Raw genomic sequence first — 20,273 nt, 5'->3', positions numbered from 1 at the left:
GTTCATGTCTTAATATGCATGAAGCTTTATTTGTGTCAAAGGTTGATTAAGAATCTACCAGAAGACTTTAATAACCTCACATTAAATGTTAGACACTATGAAGACAACACTCTGATACCCACGGGTCTTGTCCGCGCTATACAAAACTCTAAAAATAAAATAAAATAAATAAATAAAAACACGTATAGTATTGTTTCCATTATTAGATGTCACTTAACCGAATAAAGATTTTATTTCCTATAATGTTCCTCATTAGTAAATGTGTTTCTTGCTGTTATGTTTATAACATTGAAAGAACATGGTATCACAATACATATATATAAAATGCATAAAAACAAAGTACGTACAATAGAGATACAAGTTAAATGTACAATAATATAATACACAGGTATGAAAACCTCATAAAAATAACCCCATTATTTCATTACAAAAATTTTACTGATTGCAGCAACAAATTTAAGGAGGCCTGGAAAACCTCAATCTTATAGTGGCTTTTAAAAAACAGGACACTGTGAAGATAATGTGTTCAGGAGCTGGAGAAACATAAGAGGAAGTCGGACTTGCCTGAAACTCAAAGATTTCGATAGTGGGCTGAGGTACATTCTCCTGGGTAAGCTAAAACATCTACAGAACATCATGAAATGTGAGGTGTCCTGCGGAGACAGTCGCAGCCGCATGGATCCAGGGTACCCGACAATCTCCATCCACCAGGGGAAGAATAATGTAACATTGTACACATTATAAAGCAGCCCAAAAACGTTCATGTGTTGCGTCCCTACTATAAAGGCTGCATTATTCCCTCCATAGTAGGAGAATTATGGAACTGGAAAATACTGAATTGCTTATCTTAATAACACATTCTTTCATACCGTTTTACTTCCTGTTTAAAGATTTTTGAAATGTGATCTTTGGGATCTGGACTGTAAGCATAATGATAGGCCCCTCTGAGGCGAAATGGCTAACTAGGATTGACATAAGCAAGAGGCTCACCCATCCACTGTCCATGTGCAACAGTTTGATTTCCAAAGAAAGTCAGAAATTTACTTTGGCAGTACTGCTCCTGCTGTTGAAGGGATTGTGTGACCTTCTTCTACAAGTAAATAATTCTAGCAGAACTCTTGTAACGCTGCAATTGTTGCATCACCCCTGAGCTTTGAGAATTTTGCATGGTTTATTAGGTGCATTTAAAACAGACCTCTAGAGCTACAACTTCTGACTCACAGGTATGATACCACTCCATTAAATCAGTCCTCAACTTCACCTCTAGGACTCAAAAGGTTCTGTCACTGGCTCTAGATTTTTTCCACATTGTTTTTTAACCGGTTCTAATCCTGCTTGCTGAGACGTGGTGGGTGTATGCAGAAACTGCCTCCACAGGCTCAGGAACATGGCAGTTTGTTAGCTCTTGGCCTCCAAATGTTCAGATGGCTAAACTTCAGATCTTCCAGTTTTCTGCAGGTCTGTTTTTTTGTAGAACACCATAATTTGATCACACTTGACCACGCTTCCTCTCTTGGTGGAGCTTCACTGGCTTCAAGACCCGCAGCAAGTACAATTTTAAGTTCCTTATGTCATTGTAGATATGGGTTTGCATCCAAATCTATGGGTAGATGCATAGGAACATCCATGCATCACCCAGGGAACGCCTACTTGATGCAAGATATTGCAAAGTAATGTGATACGTTATTTTTTTTAAAACATTATAAAGCAATGCAAGCACTCTTCTGCTTTGCTTTGTAAATGCAAAAATACATTTGTCTCAGGTTTGCATAAAAAAGTGACACAAACCTGACACACAGATCTTTGTAAACCTGAGCCAAAACCTTCTTACTGACCTCAGTGAAGAGGACATGTGTGCATATTCCTCACTCAATGTAAGCTTATATTCACACATTACAATCAGTGCCATCCATTCAGCAAAATATCACAATTCTTCTCTTTTTTTCAGGAGATGTCTTTTATGTAATCCAGCTCTTGTAGCTGTAGATTATTTCTAATACGCTCCATTGAAAATCTCTTTTAAAGTGTACATCATTTCGTAGTCAGTTTACACATTTTACAGAGGTCTGTCATTAGCTCTCTATCTTGAGACATTGTCATTGCAAAACTCTTTAATCCACATGGATATACAATCATGTATATTATGCCCCAGAAGAACAATTTTTGAATTTCTATTTTTCCCAGAGGTGCTACAGCCCTAAGACAATACATTTTGACTATTTCTGTTTACACACAGACCAGCTGCCTAGTATTGTGTTATCTTCTTCATAGGCTTAGAATGCACCAACTGATTCTTCAAATTTCGTATCCTTTTTAAATCAAAGATTGGCTGATTAAACCGCATTATCTAATTTTTTTTGTAGTCTTCCTCATATTTCAGTATATTCTTTTATTCTGTTACTCGTTATATGTAGATACATGGTATCCTGTCCTTTTAGGAATTCTGAAGTTTCTTCAATAAGGCACTTTGTAATTATTTTAAGCTGTTTTTGCTTCTTTGCCTTTCTTTTTGCCTGAGGTCACCAACTTGGTGCAATAGGATCCGGTCCTTCAGATTTGTTCATATTTGCCTCCAGATTTGTTCATATTTGCCTCCTGGCAATTTTGTCCAGAATAATATTAATAATCCACATTTGTAAAGCGCACAATCACCCGTAAGGGTCTAGGGAAGATTAAGCGAGCTATTGCCCAGAGTCACATGGTGCTGGGCTAACCTGCCGCCGGAGCCGGGGATCGAACCCTGATCTCCAGAATCCAGCGTCAGTCGCCCTGGCCGCGGCGCCACACCTCTCCGAGATCAGAACACTATCAGAACAAAGCTCTCAGTCGATAGAGTTTCTCTCCATAGTTTTAAAAAATGCACCTAACTTTTCAATTTCTCATCTTCGGACTCCAATTCCAACTCCAGGTACACTGTTAATCCTACCTATTTGAGCTGCAATTTCAAATGTATATCCTGCTGGTTTATCTAGCATACAACTGTCTAGCTTTTGTCTCATTATCTACCCTAACGACTACAATGTCATCTATATAGCTTCTAAACCGCATGAAGCTACTTAGACAAGGGGTACCCGGCTGGAAAATATACTTTTTCTTAAAGGAAAGATTGTAGAGATTTGCCAGACTCAGCGCAAAATAGGAGTACATGATTTCCTCCTATTGTAGTTGAAGAAATGTTTTGTTAGCCTTTTTCCGTTAGTTGCATCATGAAAGACATGAGTATGTATTACAACCAAAAGGTTTTCACCTAAATTCCTCTACACAGGTTAAGGGGGCTCTTTGAAGGAAATCAATATAGAGAGGTTCTATACTGAGTGTAATCAAGATCTGTTTCGAAGAGGGAGTCAGTCAATCAGTTTTTAAAAACTGATTGTATCCCTGGAATCCTGCACACACGTAAACATTACCATTACAAAAGGACAGAAACTCAAAACGTATTAAAAGGTTCTAACAAAGACCCCTTACTGCAGAATATAGGCCGCCCCTGATGAAAGCTCTAAATCAGTGTATGCTAGTTTCAACTTGTTACAGTAGTATTCTTTGACTATATCCTTCCACATACAGCCTGAAGCTCTGATTTAGGTAAGTAGCAGGGGGGTAGCACAGTTACACCGAGTTGGTGTCAACGATTGCCCCTAGGAATTGCATTGCAATGCTTTTTTATAGTGAGGAGAAATCAACAACCTGAACTTTCAAAAGCCCAAATGCAGTGAATGAAAACCCAAGTGTAGGTTCGAAGGTGATTCAACCTTGATTATTCACTAACTTCCGAGGTATGTGATTGGCTGCACTGAGCGTTTTTAAAAATTTTCCTTTTCTAGTTTCCAGCCACAGTGAAACCCCTTTGCTAAATTACTGATAGGATGCAAAATCAATAGTTCACAATCAGCATTTAATGGCCCAGTCAGAGGTTGAAGGGATATTACAATATCAGTCATTCAAGAAAGCCAAAAGGTAAAACCATGTATCGGTCCAGTTACAAATGGATGTGTAAACCCAAGTCTCAAGTTGAAGAGGGATAATTCAGTACCCCCAAACGATCAGTACCATGGAGTCCAATGCAAAAATTGCAAGTGCTCCTGCTTAGCCCAAGCACAAACCATACATGTGCTCTCCTGCTCTCCAAAAACAAAACTCCATTTTCTGGGGCATGCCCCAAAACTTACAAGGTTTTTAAATGAGCACATATATTGTGCAAAAGTATTTGCTGTATCCAATCATCAGGCTTGCATAGTATGCTTACCACTAAAAACTAACCAGAAAGTGTAGCTTTCATTTCCCATCATACAGGCCACGTCTCAGCTAAACTAGTTTGTTTAAAAACACTTCCTTGCTCACTCAATATAGTTACATTGTCACGATCACAGTACAGATGTAATAATCATATTAATAATTTTTTTTCGTAGGTGGCATTGACCCTGTCCTTCGTGGCCTCATGTCAAATCGTGCAAAGCTGAACAGGCAGAATCAAATGGTGGTGGATGAACTGCGAGACCGTCTCTTCAAACTATTCATGAGGATTGGACTTGATCTAGCGGCTATCAACATGCAACGAGGCCGAGATCACGCAATCCCAGGTATTGACCCTTTTAAGGTTTGGGCCCAAAGATCAGAGTGGGCAAACCCGTGTATCCCAGGTAAGGAGCTAGATGGAAGAGAATAGAGCTTCACAGACAAAGGACTACAAGACAGAGAGAACATGAATTCGAGGTAAGAGACAAAGGATAGAGCGAATAAGGCTTCACAGGTAAACCAGGGAAGGAGGGAGAAAGATTCCTAAACTCTAGCCTTCAGTCATTAAACCATAAGATAGAGTGCTAAGCCTTCTAGGTAAGTAGCCTAGGGCACAACATGCTTTTCAGGTAAGAAACTCTGGGGAAGCCCTGTTCTCAAGAGTAGGAGTACTCCTTTGTAGATGTGCCCTAAACATACTTGTTCTGCTGTAAGTAAAGGCTTTTACCCAAAAATGTTCTTGTCAGTGTAGAAGGTGGCAGCAGCAGGTGACATTGGTGGTAGGTTGGAGTGCAGTACTGCTAGTTATACCGGCCTCTTACTGCATCAAGCAAGTAAAGTAGAGCATTGTCAGTGCAGTTGTTTTCTAACCTGGTTTAGAAAACAATCTGAGTGAACAGCACATTTTTATATTTACAGCACCATTTTTAGAAAAAAAACTGTGCCTATTAGAAAATTATTAAATACCCAGCAGTAATACTGGCTGCCCAGCTCAACATTATTTTTGCCAGAAGTAAAACCGTGCTTTTCAGATAGTGTTGCTGCCCATCAATGTGAGCATCAAAAATAACATATAAAATAATCTACCAGGGTATTTATATCAATCAATACTTGAGATTTACTCTAATGTTGGAGGTTTCTGCAATAACATTAGGGTGCTGCTTTAATATTCTCAGGCACGTTTTGCAAATGATGCTCGGTATGCCATCCTGCCAGAGTTACTGCTCAAAAATGGCAGTGTGATTCACAGATATACCAGAAGGCTGGTCAGGTTCTGCAGCTGACTACTTAAACCTGCCAGTGTTCTGCTAAATGTGCCGGCCAGTCATGGGTGAGAGTCAAATCAATATGGGAGGCTCAGTTCTCCAATAGTGTTTCTAAAAAATGTCCTGGCTATTCAATGTGCCATATAGTGTTCATGGTACATAGGTTTTCTTTCTTTGTTCCCTTTTCATTAAACTCTCACTGCAGTAGGCACAACCCACCACTTCACTGTAGAGTCAAAGCATGAACGCACTGTTTTATTACACATAGTTTTCAGCCAGTCCACGCTTTTAACTATATGCAACTTTCATCCTAGGACATGTGGTTTCACTTTAAAAATTGTATGTAAAGTATGAAATTAAAAAGAATGCAGAATTTCTACATTTTGTTTGCTAAGAAGCCAAATCAAATTAAAGGTGTCATTCAAGACATGAGAACAATTGACAGCTGTGCCTCTATCTCTAAGTGACAACAATGCAATGGTATGTTGACCCTCACTAGTGATTTTGGAAGTTTCTTTCAACCTTCCAACTTCCCACCACCGAATACAAATTTAACTGATTGCTGGTTCTGGGTATAAATTAGAAAATTACATTATTCTCACCACTCTACTGTCTATCCCTCACAATAGATTACGGTGCTTGGCGGCGTTTTTGTGGACTCTCTGAGCCACAAAATCTGGCAGAACTCAGAGGAGTCCTGAATAATTTTGACCTCGCCAGAAAGTTAATAGACCTCTATGGGACTCCGAAAAATATTGATATTTGGCTTGGAGGAGTGGCAGAACCTTCTGTGCCTGGTGGGAAAATTGGACCTCTTCTAGCCTGCATCATTGGAAACCAGTTCCGTGTGGCCCGGGATGGTGACCGGTAAGTGCATCACATTTTAGAATATTTTGTATGTTTGTGTGAAGAGATAGCTGAATTCCCTGTAAACAAACACCTATGTCTTTCTCAGGAAGTAGTGGCTCTTGGTCTGTGGTGAGACCCTTGGGGACATTTTAGGGATGGCTAGGTGTCTTTGGGAACAGATTGTGTACCTCTGTATAAAGAAGAGACTGTGGGCCAGATGTAGGTAAGTTCCATTTACCGATTCTTAAATACCGAATTTTACCTTTTCGGTATTTCAGAATCGGTAAATGGTATGTAGGAAAAAATTCGGTAAAAAATACCGAATCGGTAAGATTCAGTATTTACCGATTCTGTATTTGCCGATTCGGTATTTGACATTCATTCCTATGGGCCTTGAGGCCTTACAGTGCTTCCTACATATCATTTACCGATTCGGTAAATACCGAATCTGTAAATGATTCGGTAATTACCGAATCGGTAAAATGCCTCCTACATCTCAAAAGGCTTTTACCGGTCGGTAACGGCCGAATTCGGCCGTTACCGACCAGTAAAAGCCTACCTACATCTGGCCCTGTGTCTTTGGGTTCTGTAGCCTGGATCTGTCTGTTGGCATACACCCCTTTAAGTTTGTATCTGTAAAGAGAATTCCCCATCAGGTGTCTGTTGGGATAGACTTCTTTTCATCTATATCTGTAGGCAAAATGCCCTTCAGATCTTTGTTTGTTGGGATAAAACTGTTTAGGTATATATGTGTAAAGAGTCCCCTTCAGGCCTGTGTCTGAGATAGACCTCTTTAAGTAAATGTGTTTAAGGAGAGTTCCCCATCTGTCATGATAGACCTCCTTAGATCTGTTTTGTGTCCTTTAAAGACCTGTGGGCGATCAATGATTTGTAATGACTAAGGAGAAGAAACTCATGTTTACAAAATGACATAGCAGTTAAACACTGTATATATCCGATTCTGCAAACCTCTGGTTCTTACCGTCCTGACCTCTGTTTGTGTAGCAGTTCAATTGCAACTTCCAGAACCAGCCACTAACCCAATTGAACTATGTCTAAAAGCGCTGATTTGGAAAAAGAAAACCCACATCTCAAACATGGGGTCCGTAGTGCAAGGGATTTATCTTGTAAGCTCATCTCTAGTCCAGTATTGGAATGGGGTCATCAAGCAAGACTCTGCTGAGAACCTCACCATTTAATCTGACATTTCCCAGCTGTACAATAATGCTAGGTGTTGATAGAAGGAGCATATCATTCACACCAGAAAAGGGGTTTACTCAAGTGCAAGATTACACACTTATTGGTAATACTCTGCATGAGTAAAGGCATTATTGCTGCAAAGTCATCTTTTATGAATTGCTTGCATTAATAAATTTGGCCATGTGCTTGTGCAAGTCAGACTTACATGTGTAAGTGGTTTCTGGTTCAGGGATAGTCTATCTGGATGTGCATTTTATTATGCAGTGCAAATTCTAGGTTTGGAGTTTACTTGGTGTACTCCTCATGGACTAGCAGGAATGTGATAATGGCAGTTGTAGCCGTTAGTACTGGTGTGAAAGGTCTCTGAAATGTGCGTTGTATGGCTAGCAGACCTTCACGATATGTGCTACTTTATTTCCTACACAGGTTTTATTATGAGAATCCCGGTGTTTTCAGCAGTGCCCAACGACGGTCTCTGGAAAGGGTCACGCTGGCGCGAGTCATCTGTGACAACACGGCTATCACTGAAGATCCAAGAAATGTTTTTTTGGCAAACAGTTACCCACGAGATTTTGTGCGTTGCAACCAGATTCCTACCCTCGACTTAAGCCCCTGGAGGATCCGAGGCACTGAGCCTGGTAAGTTCAGGACGATACATAATCTTTGGGATTTACTTCAGAGGTTTGCAAGCTGTCCCTACAATAGGGGATTCTTGCAGACTACCTAAGTAAGCTATGCTGCACTCTACTGGATACAGAATCCCAGATATTCCTTTTTGCTGGTGAGGGTTTGCCTACTAAGTGGAAGATATGCCTAATATTATTGGAGTGTCCCGAGGTGTGTAAGAGATGGAAGACACACCACTCTTTCCATGTTGACTGAATTCACTAGTTTCCTCAGCCAGACAAATGCCTGAATACTCCATTACCTCTTTGCCTGTCCTCCTGTCCTAGTCCTCACTACTAGTGTGGAGGCCCTATCTCAGACAGTTTGCCCTAACTCTGAAAACAGATACTAAGCACAGCATGATCCTTTGTCTAATTTACATTGCTATGAAGTATAAATACCCCCTCCCCTCCAAGACTTCCAGTTCAAGGTTAGACACTTTTTCTGTTTTAAAGTATGTGCTTACATTTCATCTCACTCTTCTGATAAATGTTCAGTGCAGTGCTCCTAGATACCTTTCCCGCGCATGTGCTGGGCTTGGGCAGGGAGCTAGTTCTTGTCTCCGAATGTGCTGCTTGGAAGCCACTGGGGTCAGCAGTTCCATCTCTTAGTGGTGTCGGCAAAGGCTAGCACAAGGTTTTTTTGTTCCATTTTCTCATTTTGCGAGATGAGTCGGTACCTAGCAACCCATATAAAAAGAACCACTTCTGCTAGTGCAATTGTTCTTTTGTTTGCAGCTATGAAGGTCAGAAACTTAGATTTCTATTCATTTTCGATACCTAATTCCACATATACGTACCTTGGTGATGTATATCTTCACGGCACATAGATGTGGAGTTAAGATTAGTAAATACTTACCGTTTTCGAAGAATTTACCTTTTGGTACTTTGGCTATTGTTATAAAATATTCTGTCCCATCGATTTGGAATTCGATATTCCCAGCCAGTCGTATTTTCCACTACCAATAGGAAATCTACGACATTGTTTTCTACTACTCGCATTTCTGTTCACATCCAACTCTTGTCTCTTATCTGCATTCCTTTTCACACATGCTAAAAAATGTAAGTGGTTACTACAAACACTGCAACTAGAACAAGTTAAAACATATAAATATCTCGGAGTAATATTTGATAAGGGCTTCTTGAAGCAACCTGAGATGGATTTACAGAGAAAAGCAAACACCTTACTCTTGGCATTCCGTTCATTACAGAAGTCACTAGGAGGCTCTAGCCACCAACCGCTACAAAATAACATCTGCAAAACATTTATCAACTTTCTTGTATTGAAGTGAGGCGATGCTGGGTAGAGATGCAGTAACATTAAATATAATTGCCGCTAAAATATTTAGATCTCTTTTTAACGTTCAATGCAATTTCTCGCCAGCTCGGATCAGATTAGAATTTGGTCCGCTAAACCAAATTATTGCACAAAAAGGATAGTTCGTCAAAATCTGGAAAATAATCATATCAAATATTTCAAGTCTGTTTGTCCAAACTCTTTGGCATGAAGTTCAAACAAATCCAAATTCACCAGTATGGAAGTATTTAATTGAGGTACTAGAATATTTGTCTATTCATTCTTTATAGGAAAAGCTTCTGCCTCCAGCAATGTTTTTAAAAAAATCAATTGTTTAATAAAAAAAAAAATCCATGCTAAAGGATAAGGATTTATTTTGCACCTAGGTTGCATGCATGGATGTTTATAAATGAATTTAAAATGCTTAAATCACCGTACTATTTAGAGTCTGGATGGTCCCTGCTACAAAAGGAAGGTTCACAAGACCATGATTTGGAATACTTCCAGGCCTTGCGCACAGAATGCCCTGGTTGCAACAAACACAACCAACCTCTTGCAGGCTGTGTAAACTTGGTGAAGAGAAGTTCATTTATTTAATCTGTATAGCCCAGCCTTATTGGAACTAAGACGGAGGTTTAGGATACCGTTTAATCAGCTGGCCATTTGTTCATGCAGACAAGCTGTGAAAACATGCTTTAAATCATCTGATACAGCACTGAAATGTATATTTGTAAAATTCATGAAGGCAGTGGAAATGAAAATGGGATACTACGGTCAGTTTCTGATCAATCTAAATATGTAATAATTATTTTAATAACATTCAGTGATTTTAATCATGGCTGAATTGATTTCCCTCATGATGTTTTTATTCTTCTTTTAATATTGTAAGATTTTAATTAATCAACAATACAGTGCTATTACTCCTACCACAGATGCTATCTTCCTCGTACATGCCCACTTTACATCCAGGTATGTGGTGTATCCTACTTTTGCTTGCCTTCCTTCCCACACCAGACTCCTGTCCTACTCACACCGAGAGTATGTCGATCACACTTACCTTCCACTCACACACACTCCCCTCATTTCTTAACCCTACCTACCTCCCCCTATTCATTTAGCATTGGTGGCATGTTCCCTCATTTCTTCAGTAACACATTTTTTTTCTTCCGCAGAGGATGAAGGTTCAGCTCTGTAGGATCCAGCGATATCCAGAACGAAGCCCTCAAGACATTGAGCTCTTATTGTGATCGAGGAAATCTTACCTTTGATTCTACACGTTCCTGTCATTGGTTCTCTACCTCTGTCGAGTGACAGTGCTCTTAATTACATCGGGGGAAACTTCAACTGTCGACAGAAGAGACCAAATCCATCCAAGATCCTCTGGATTCCCATGGGGGATTTGGAAAGCAGGAAAGCAGGAGGGTATCATCGGCAACAATCGGAACCCTCCTGCCTGCCAAATATGGGGCGTCATTGTCCTTAACGTTTTCTAGATGTGATATGACGTTATCGATGAATAGACAAAACAGGGTCGGTGCCAGGACACAACCCTGCCTCACCCCTCGCCTGACAGGGAACCTGGACGAGAGGTTACCATCCCTCCCGCACCTGACCTGCGCATAGTTGTTCTCATGCAGCCTTATTATGATACTAAGTAGCTGGGGGGGAACTCCTAACTTTTCCATAACCTCCCAGAGTTTCCTGCGCGGGACTAGGTCAAAGGCTGACCTCAGATCCACGAAGACCATGTACAGCCTTCCCCCCTCCAACCTCACCGTCTTCCAGTAAAGGAGGACGAGGCGGAAGATCTGGTCCATGGTCGACGTGTTCTTTCTGAAGCCAGCCTGCAGGGGACTCATGATGTCATTGTCCTCCACACAGTCTAACAGATGGTTCAGGATGAGGCGCACAAAAAGCTTTTGGGGGACATCTATAAGGCTGATCGGCCTGTAGTTGGCCGGGAGCAGAGGAGACCCTTTCTTGTGTATTGGCACAATCTCTGCCCCCAGCCAAGAGCAGGGGACCGCCATACCTCCTAAGATGGCGTTATAGAGGATGTGAAGATACGGACCCCAAATGTCAGGGTGGTATCTAAAGAGATCCCCCGGTAGCTTGTCCAACCCCGGCGCCTTCCCCAGCGCTAGGCGCTCCAGTGCAGTTACCACCTCACCTAGGGAGAGTTCCAGGGCCATATCCGGACTATGGGGGGGCTCGACCGCCACTCCCTCGGGCCATAGAGTGGTGTCTTGGTAAAGTGCCCCAAAATGGGCCTCCCAGACAGAGGGGGCGATGTTAGGTTCTACTGCGGATTTGAGTTCCCCCATCCCGTTGTTTACCAGAGCCCAAAATTTCCTGGAGTCTTTAGCTTTTAGGGCTTCAGACAGGTCATGCCAGTGGTTCCAATCCCACTCTGCCCTGCATTGGCCATTGCTGCTTTATACTCCCTCCTGAGCTGTGCAACCCTAGCCTTATCAGTGCCCTCTTTGATGGTAGCAATTAACACGGACTTAATTTTCCTACAGGAAGCAGTATACCAAGTAGGAGTGCGTGTCTTTTTCCTCCGTGATTGTACCACCGGATGGAAGACCTCTGCAAGGTCCCTCACTAGTTCCTGGTGGATGCTAGCTAGTCTCTCATTGTAATCAAGAGGTCTCGGTTGGTTTATGAGAGCGTCCACTTCCGTGAACCTGGGGAGTACTAGGCCATATAGCTTATTTAGAGCGTCATCTGTGTCAAGTAGCTTTCCCCATTTAACACGGCGCCTGTTGGTAGAGAGAAGCAAGTCCCCCTGGTCATCTCCACAGGCAGTGGTGGGGGGCGGACCTACTAGGGGGACTGGATGCTGGATCTCCAGTTGAAGGGCATTGTGGTCACTGTCTGTCCTCGGTAGGACCCTGAAGTCGTGAAGTTTGGGCCACATGGTGATATCTATTAATATATAGTCCAGCCTTGACTCGTGGCCATTTCTGTTGAAAGTACACAGTGAGGGGGTGTCAGATGGGGTACGCCCATTGCATGCCCTCAGTGCGAAATTCAAAGTAAGGGACGTAAGTTGTAGTGCCAACGGGGACCACGCTTTGGGGTGAGGTGAAGACGAAGATGGAACACCCCAATGGTCGTCCTCAGCGGTGAGAGCACCCTCTTTTAGTCCTTCTAGGGGTTCAAAATGGCAATTGAAGTCCCCTCCCAACACTATCTTATAGTCACCTGACAATTGACCTAAAAAGGAAGACAATTCATCTAGGGTAGGGGATTCATTAGGTGCGGCAACTGGTCGCGAGTAAACATTAACAATTGCCCATGAAGTTCCATTAGGCCATCTGAGCAGCACACACTGGATGTCCTGCGAGAAAGTAACCAACTCTTCCGCCTGACACCCAATGTGACTTGCTACCCAGATCGCCAAACCGCCCGAAGGCCTCCCCCTCCCGTTCCACTTGGCTGGGATTTCAAAAGTATCAAACCCTCTTCTAGTCTGTGGTTCCCTCGCCCATGTCTCCTGGAAGAGGAAGATGTCACTGCCCTTTGTCAGGAGATCCCAATCTGGTGTACCTGCCTTGTTTATGATCCCTGCCACATTCCAGGAAAAAATTCTCAGCCCCGGGCCTTGCAGTAATAAACCTGGCCCACAAGGGAGGGAAGGTGCAGTAACTGGGGGAGAGTCAGGGTTTCGCGAGCCAGTTTTAGTAACCAGGTTAATCGGTATTGGGGCCGACTTCACTAATTGCAAGTTAAGGGCAATCCGGGTATTAGGTGATGACTCTACTTGACCCGAACTACTTCCACGGGTAGGCCTTCCCTCTTTATCGGGGTCCTGCGCCCTATTATCAATTTCCTGAGCAACTCTCTCTTCCCCCCTATCTGGAACCCCATAGGCAGATTTTTCTGTAGACTGTTGACTATCACCCTTTTGTGGTCAATCCACCTGATCAAGGCAGGAAAATCTATTGTGGTGAATGAAATTACTATGAGCGGGAAATACATTGTGCCTGGGTCTGTATCGTGAGCCATCTACTGCAAAACCCACTCTAGTCCAGCCCAGGTCGCTCCCCACCTCTGAATTGCAAACATTTGGGTAGAAGTGTGAGAGAGACACTAATTCAATGGTGGACTTGTCAGGCCTTACAAGCCAATTGCAAATGTAAGGGGCGACCTGTGGGCTTTTAAAGCTAACAATGATACAGTCCTTTCCTTTGTGAAGACTGCCATGTATCAGTCCTAGCCTCAATCTGTCCATGTGTCTCATAATACATTCAGGAACAAGATTCCTCTTCTCAACTCCACCTGAGAACCTCTGCATCGCTTGTGTGAGCGGTGGATCAGTGTGTGGTCACATGTCGAATCTAAAAGGATATGAATCATGAAGTTTATCTGATTTGAATCCAAATTCTAGGACAAATGAGCAGCTAGAAGACCCTCAGGTAGGCTAGACAAAGTCTCTTTCAGATGTTTTTTTTATTTTTTTACATATCATGAAGTCAGAAGATCCTGCAAGCCTGTCCATACTACTGTGATCATGAAAGACATATGGTTTCATAAAGCATATATTCTTCTTCCTTGCAATTGTTTATTATGCGGTATTTGCACAAGATAAAGCTGGAAGCATTTTTCCCTGTACTTCTAGTTTATCTGCTCAGCTAATTGCCTTGCAACATATTCAGGGTGAACTATCCAAATACTGGTATTATTCCAAGTCAATCAACTTAAAATGTTATATTTGTTACTAATAAATATGCTTATTGAGTCTTAATCTTTTCTATTTCTGTTTTAACACTTTCTTCTTCATGGCATTAATACTCAGGAAAAAATATTTTCTACGAGACATGGGATAATGTAAGGACCGTTGCTTGTTTTGTTGTGTGTTTGCCAATATATTGGCTGGGGGAGAACTCTTTGCTTATTTATTTACTTGAGTTCTATATAGCGCTGGCTAGTCCCGGAGGTATCGGAGCACTTTACATGAGGAGAGTTACATAGGTTACAAGTTACACATTGTTACAGAAGGTACGTCAATTACAAGTTACATCAGTTGGTTCAAAGCGTGTAGAGGGTAAGGGGGTAATGTAAAAGGGAGACGGGGAGGGAGATTAAGCAGAGAATTGGCACAAGGAAAAACAGAGTAAGTAGTGAGAGAGATTCAGGGGAGAGTGGAAAAGAATGGGTGAGGCAAGCAAAGAATGAATGAGGGGTGGGTGGGGGGGTAGGAGACACAGCAAGGAGATGAGGAAGTAACTTTGCCTGATGTCCGCTGGGTGGGAGACGGTTTCCTGCGGTAAAGGGATAAATTCTAGTCTTCCATTTTGTGGGATTCCCTTGTCACGGTGGACTCAGCAGGGTCGCTGAGACTCCAGGGCATAGATGCTGGATCCCTTCCCAACAAGGGGAGAGGAGAGCTTTGGTCATGGGCACACTTAGAAGAATGAATGAAGGAGGGAGGAGGAGGAGGAGGAGGAGGGGGGGAGAGGGTAGAAAACCCAGCATGAACAGTGTCCGACTTACGGCTGGGTAGGAGACGGTTTCCAGAGGTAAGGGGATCAATCCCAGACCTCCACTATGTGAGACTCCCTTGTCACTGTGGACTCTCTCAGAAGGGTCTCTGAGACTCCAGGGCAAAAATGCTGGATCCTGCCCCAAAAAGGGGAGTAGGAGTGCTTTGGACAAGGGCATACTAGAGGGGGCCATAATAGGGAGTCGGGCTGGTAGGGTTGCATAGGTTACAAATTACACATTATTACAGAAATTACATCAATTACGAGTTACATCCATTTGTTCAAGGTGTGTAGAAGGGTAAGGGGATAATGTAAAAGGTTGACGGGGAGGGAGACTGAGCAGAGCATAGGCACGGGGATAAACAAAGCAGGTAGGGGGAAAGAGATTCAGGGGAGAGAGGGAAGGAATAGCGGAGGCAGGCAAAGAATGAAGGAGGGGAGAGATGGGGGAGGGGGTAGGAGACACAGCGAGGAGACGAGGAAGACAAGGCTAGACCCGGAGGTATCGGAACGCTTTACATGAGGATTAAGGCATGTTACAGCGTTAAATCAATTGCAGTTACATTACAGTTGGATCCGTTGCTATTGCATTCAATAAACATAGAAAAACAAGATGAGGAAGAAAACAATGTGATGTCCAGTCAGCCCCTCTGCTCACCTATTTCCACCATTTTTGGCTGTTGGGCTTCAAAGAATGGTGTAGTGATACATGGTACTTTCAGAGAAATGCTTACTAGTTGTTTTTTTGCTGAGTTATTTTGGAGAGAGCACATTATTGCCTACAAAACGCTTGGGTGACATTGCCAGTCCTGGCTAGGAACCGGCACCTGTGCCTGAAGCAGCTGGAAGATAGGTGCTATTGCATTGTATGTATGTATGTATGTATGTAAAACCTTCTTGTAGAGCGCAACTGTCACCCGACGGGCATCCTGGCGCTTCACTAAGTCTGAATGTGCTACTCCTTTGCCCTGCAGCAGCCACTTTTGTGATGCCATTCACAAAAGAGCAGCACAGCATTCACCCGCTTATCACCTTCCGAGGCCGTCTACTTTCCGTGCTACATTGCACTAACCTCTAGCCCCAGTGTCACAAGTGCACTCAGGCCTCACACCAGCAGTTTCTTTAATGCTCCTGCTGCCCATGTCAGACAGCAACAAAGTTGGAGAGTGTGATGTGTAGGATTGCACACTCTTTACGCAACACTGCCTCTATTCCACCTGGCCCTAATGGCTTTATGGTCGAGTGTTACACACGCAGAATGCTGGCTGTTGGACACTCCTTGCTGAATATGGCCCTACATGGATGGATGTCATTACCCACTCAAAAGAAGCCTATTCGGAGGAGGAGCTACGCTACGATCCAAGATGGCTGCTTAAGCTCCCGGCTCCGTCGACCTCCGCCGGCAGCTCGCATATCCTGTCATTTATCCTTTACCTACGCCGGACTCCCGTGTGTATGAAGCTCGCCTGATACCGATGGTGCAATCCCGGACTCCCTAACATACTGGGTGGTGGAGTTATGTCGTGTTCCGTTTTCGGCCTACTCCAGGGCTGAAGCCGGGACCTCGATTTCTAGCCCATCCGGGCTGGCATTGATCAGCAGCGGCTGTGGAACCAGTGTTTCGTCCGGTCTTCCGTACTCGGATCTTTTTCTGCATCTCCGATCTGCAATCCAGTTACCAGCTGGCACTGAGGACTCGGTCTCGTGACACAGGGTGCGCATCGTGCGCCGCGGTCGGGGGCGCTCGCCCGGAGACCCTGCTGAGGACGGCGGTGTTGAAGGGGGGGCCCCCGCGGCCGGCGAAGGTGTCGTGATCACCAGCTGAGGGAGCGCCTGCTGTTGCCATCGGCTTCGTGTGTGCCTGGAGCCTCGGAAGTGAGTCTGGGGCTCGAGTCCTGCTTTGTCTCTTTGGGGGGGGGAGATGGAGAGGACAGATGGCGCACCATCGTTGAGGTCCGTGATGGCCGCCATTGGGGCGCTCCACTCTCAATTCACAGTCACGTATGACCGAGTGTCAGAAACGCTGGGAAATATCTGCTTGCGACCGGACGATGATGCTGCGACACACGATCGGCATTCTGTGGTTCCAGTGGAAGATTTGGCCTACTGTTCTGAGGTTCCCACGCGGCAGCCTGATTCAGCTCACGTCGATGATTTTGGCCTCGTGAATGTTGCACCTAAGACCGTAGTTAGCTTTCCCGGTATGACTCCTGCTCGGCGAAACATCGTTGCCGAAGGTTTTGATCGCCAAGAACAGCTCTTTAGTGACCATCGGAGAGGTCTGCTTATCTCCTTCATCTTTCCCCGTTGGTCCTGTGGATGCCGCCATCTTGTATCCTGTCCTCGGTCCGATTCAGCTGCTTCGAACTGCTATGGACGTTTCGATTACCACATGAATACTGTGGCTTGGGTGGCATGGGTTTTCATAAAGAATCGCACTGGTCAGGGCTGACTTTATCTTGTATCCTGCCCTAGATCCGATGCCACTGCTTTGTACTATCTGGGACGCTTCGTTTTCTGCGAGATTGCTGGCTTTGGCGACGTAGATTATCGTGAAGAACCGAACTGTCATGGCTGTCTTTGACTTTTGGGGTTAGCTCCGCTTTGTGATCTATGCCGGGATTGTACTGTGTATCTCACTGGGAGTCTCTCTCCTTATCTTTTTTCTTTCTCTGTTTGGCGTCTATACTTGCCTATACCTTACTGTCTCCGGAGGGTGGGTTTTCGGGAGGGTGTGCTCGCTAATCGCTTGCTATTACATTGTCTTTTATTCCTCGTCAGCCTCGGCGGGCATAGTGTGCCCAAGGTTCATATTGCTCATCACCTGGACTTGTTTGCACTGCGGGGTACCTCCCCCCCATCTCTTCTTAACTTAATGTTATGGTGTGACGCCACTGATAGTACAGCCACTTCTGCTTCATTATAACTTTAAAATTAAACCTTTGATATCCTTCTGCGTTGAGGCATATACAATCACATGCTGTATCTGTATTGTCGATATTGTTTGGTCGTATATACGTGCATTACTCCTGATCTGATTCCTGTGTTTGCGGCCGGCCTCTGTGGTTGTAGGCCTGCGCTTGTCATACTTTGATTGACTCAATAAAGGTTTAAAAAAAAAAAAAAAAGAAGAAGCCTATTCCTAAGTCTACCCACAGCCTACAGAATGTTCGAGCTTACTGTTGCCATAAGAGCCTTCTTGGAATATTTATATACCAATTGCAACGCCATGTCTGTTTTGAACTGTGCATTTGACCTGACACATGATTTTACCCAGAGGAGGCTTGTAACTAGGTGAAATGCATCGGCTGCACTGATCTGTATTCAGTGAAGAAGAAATTGATTAGAGTTGCAGAAACAATCAAAGGTCTATTCATTTCATTGACTCTTGGGGTCCTATGTACAACTTTTTGAATGGGTACTCTGTTTTGTTGCCTCTCAACTGTTATAACACCTTTACGGGGTTGTCTGTATTGAGCCACTTGCAAGGCTGCTTCCTGTCTCTCACAGAACTGTAGGAGTGCCTCTGTTGTGCAGCCATCATGGCCATGTAGCTCTAGTAGAGGTCACTACCCTCTCATGCCTACTCTCGGATTGAGCATTTGTCCTGTATATAGCTTCCCTGGTGCCTGCTGGACAAAATATTTTAACCTTCATTTCTCTGCCCCTGGTTATCAGGCTGTCCATACTTTAGCTCTAGTATGCAGAACTAGAGGTTTACACTGCAAGTATTGTGCTGTATCAGATGAATGTGCCAAGAGGGAAGCTTTCACTGTTGATGTCCATGATGTGTTTGCTATCTGTGTGTTGGGCTCAGGCTGGAAAGTCATCTGCTGCTCCTGTGCCTCACCATGGATTACAACCTGAGTCCAACAAGCACACTCCACACCCATCACAGCCAGGGCTTGTCTGACCGTGACTAAAACCCGTTTGAAGGACCTAGGGGAGAGGTGTCACTGCTAGGCTGCTGTCACTGAAGCAATGAAACAAGAGCATTGTATTATATTGCAGCATTTATATAGCGCTTACTACTATGTGGGGTGCAGAAGCACTTGCCAACTTGAGTAGCATGCTACGCCATGTAGAGTGTGTGGCTGGAATGATGTTTTTGTTTTGATCCTATGTGGGTAGCGTTTCTATGTCATGTGTGATGACACCTTAAGACGCAGATCGCAACAGTGTGTTGGATGATTAAGTGTAAGAGATAGACATGCATTTTTATGGTTTTCAGTATGCTGTTAGCTTTTGAACAGATCTGCAGGTCCCTTTATAGAGTTTCTTATGATCTAATCTGCTTAGCGGGTACTGCACTGAAATTCTGTATATAGATGTGGTCTTAACCTGGCATGGTTGCAGGACGAGCGAAGAGGAGAGATCTAAAGCCAAGTATTTTTAATATCATCCTATACCCAAATGTCTATGTGAGATGTAAAGAAGTGATCTGATTATCTTGATGTGTTAGACCTTCAGTGTATGGACTACATTGTAGTCCATCAAAACTGTCCTGTTATGTGTGACAGATCTCCATTTATTCCATGCTGTTCATTTGGTGGTTTGTTTTTTGAGCTGTACAGTGCTGGTGATGGACACCCTCATAGCAAGTGTGTATTAAGTGAATTTGATAGTAAAAAGTTACAAGTTGTTGCTGACTACTGCGTGTTATGCTTTTTTATATTACTGTGGGCCATAGCATGTATATATGGAAGTACATTACTATATAATGTCATGGCGAGCCATCGTTAAGCCTTTTTTGCTTACCTGCATAATGAAAGCAGTGTAGTTTGCAGGTTGAGTTGTTTGCAATTTATTGGTGTAAACTGAGGACAGAGCATGAGGCTGTGACTGTTTTCTGGGATCTATTGCCCGTCTGCAAGTGATGCATTTATCTAGGAAATAGCCAAGTTTCCATCTGTCTCTGGAAGTGTGTATGCTCTTATGTGCTTATAATGCTGGCTGGTAGTGAGTTCCAGAGCATGGCAGCAAGTACTGAAAAAGCAGTGCCTCCTACAGATTTCTTATGGTTCGCGATACAATGATAAGTGGTACAAGCTTGGTGCACAGTTTTCTGTGTGGTTTGTATTGCTTGAATTTAATTTAACTTGTGGGTATAGCTGTACTTTTTCTTGGGAGGCTCTATGGACAGTGCAGAGTGCCTTGAACATTGCCTTTCTAGTTGTAGGTTACCAGTGGAGCAATGGCAGGATAGGGGTTTGTGTTCTCTTGGGTGAAGGTGGAGAAGAAGCATTGTAGCAGCATTTTGGATGAGTTGTATTTT

General features: G+C 43.6%; 1 protein-coding gene across 1 annotated transcript in view; it reads left to right on the top strand.

The window, feature by feature from the left end:
* Positions 1-20,273, top strand: part of LOC144822753 (eosinophil peroxidase-like) — a 65,423-nt gene that overhangs the window by 31,811 nt on the left and 13,339 nt on the right. The window contains exons 9-11 of the mRNA XM_078680612.1: positions 4,407-4,577; positions 6,128-6,365; positions 7,974-8,185. Coding sequence (XP_078536738.1) covers positions 4,407-4,577; positions 6,128-6,365; positions 7,974-8,185 — 621 coding nt within the window. The remainder of the gene's footprint in view (positions 1-4,406; positions 4,578-6,127; positions 6,366-7,973; positions 8,186-20,273) is intronic.

This window comes from Lissotriton helveticus, chromosome 3_1 (genome assembly GCF_964261635.1).
Source record: "Lissotriton helveticus chromosome 3_1, aLisHel1.1, whole genome shotgun sequence".
NCBI lineage: Eukaryota > Metazoa > Chordata > Amphibia > Caudata > Salamandridae > Lissotriton > Lissotriton helveticus.
The sequence above is the reverse complement of the archived record's forward strand: the minus strand, read 5'-3'. Positions and strand labels throughout refer to the sequence as shown.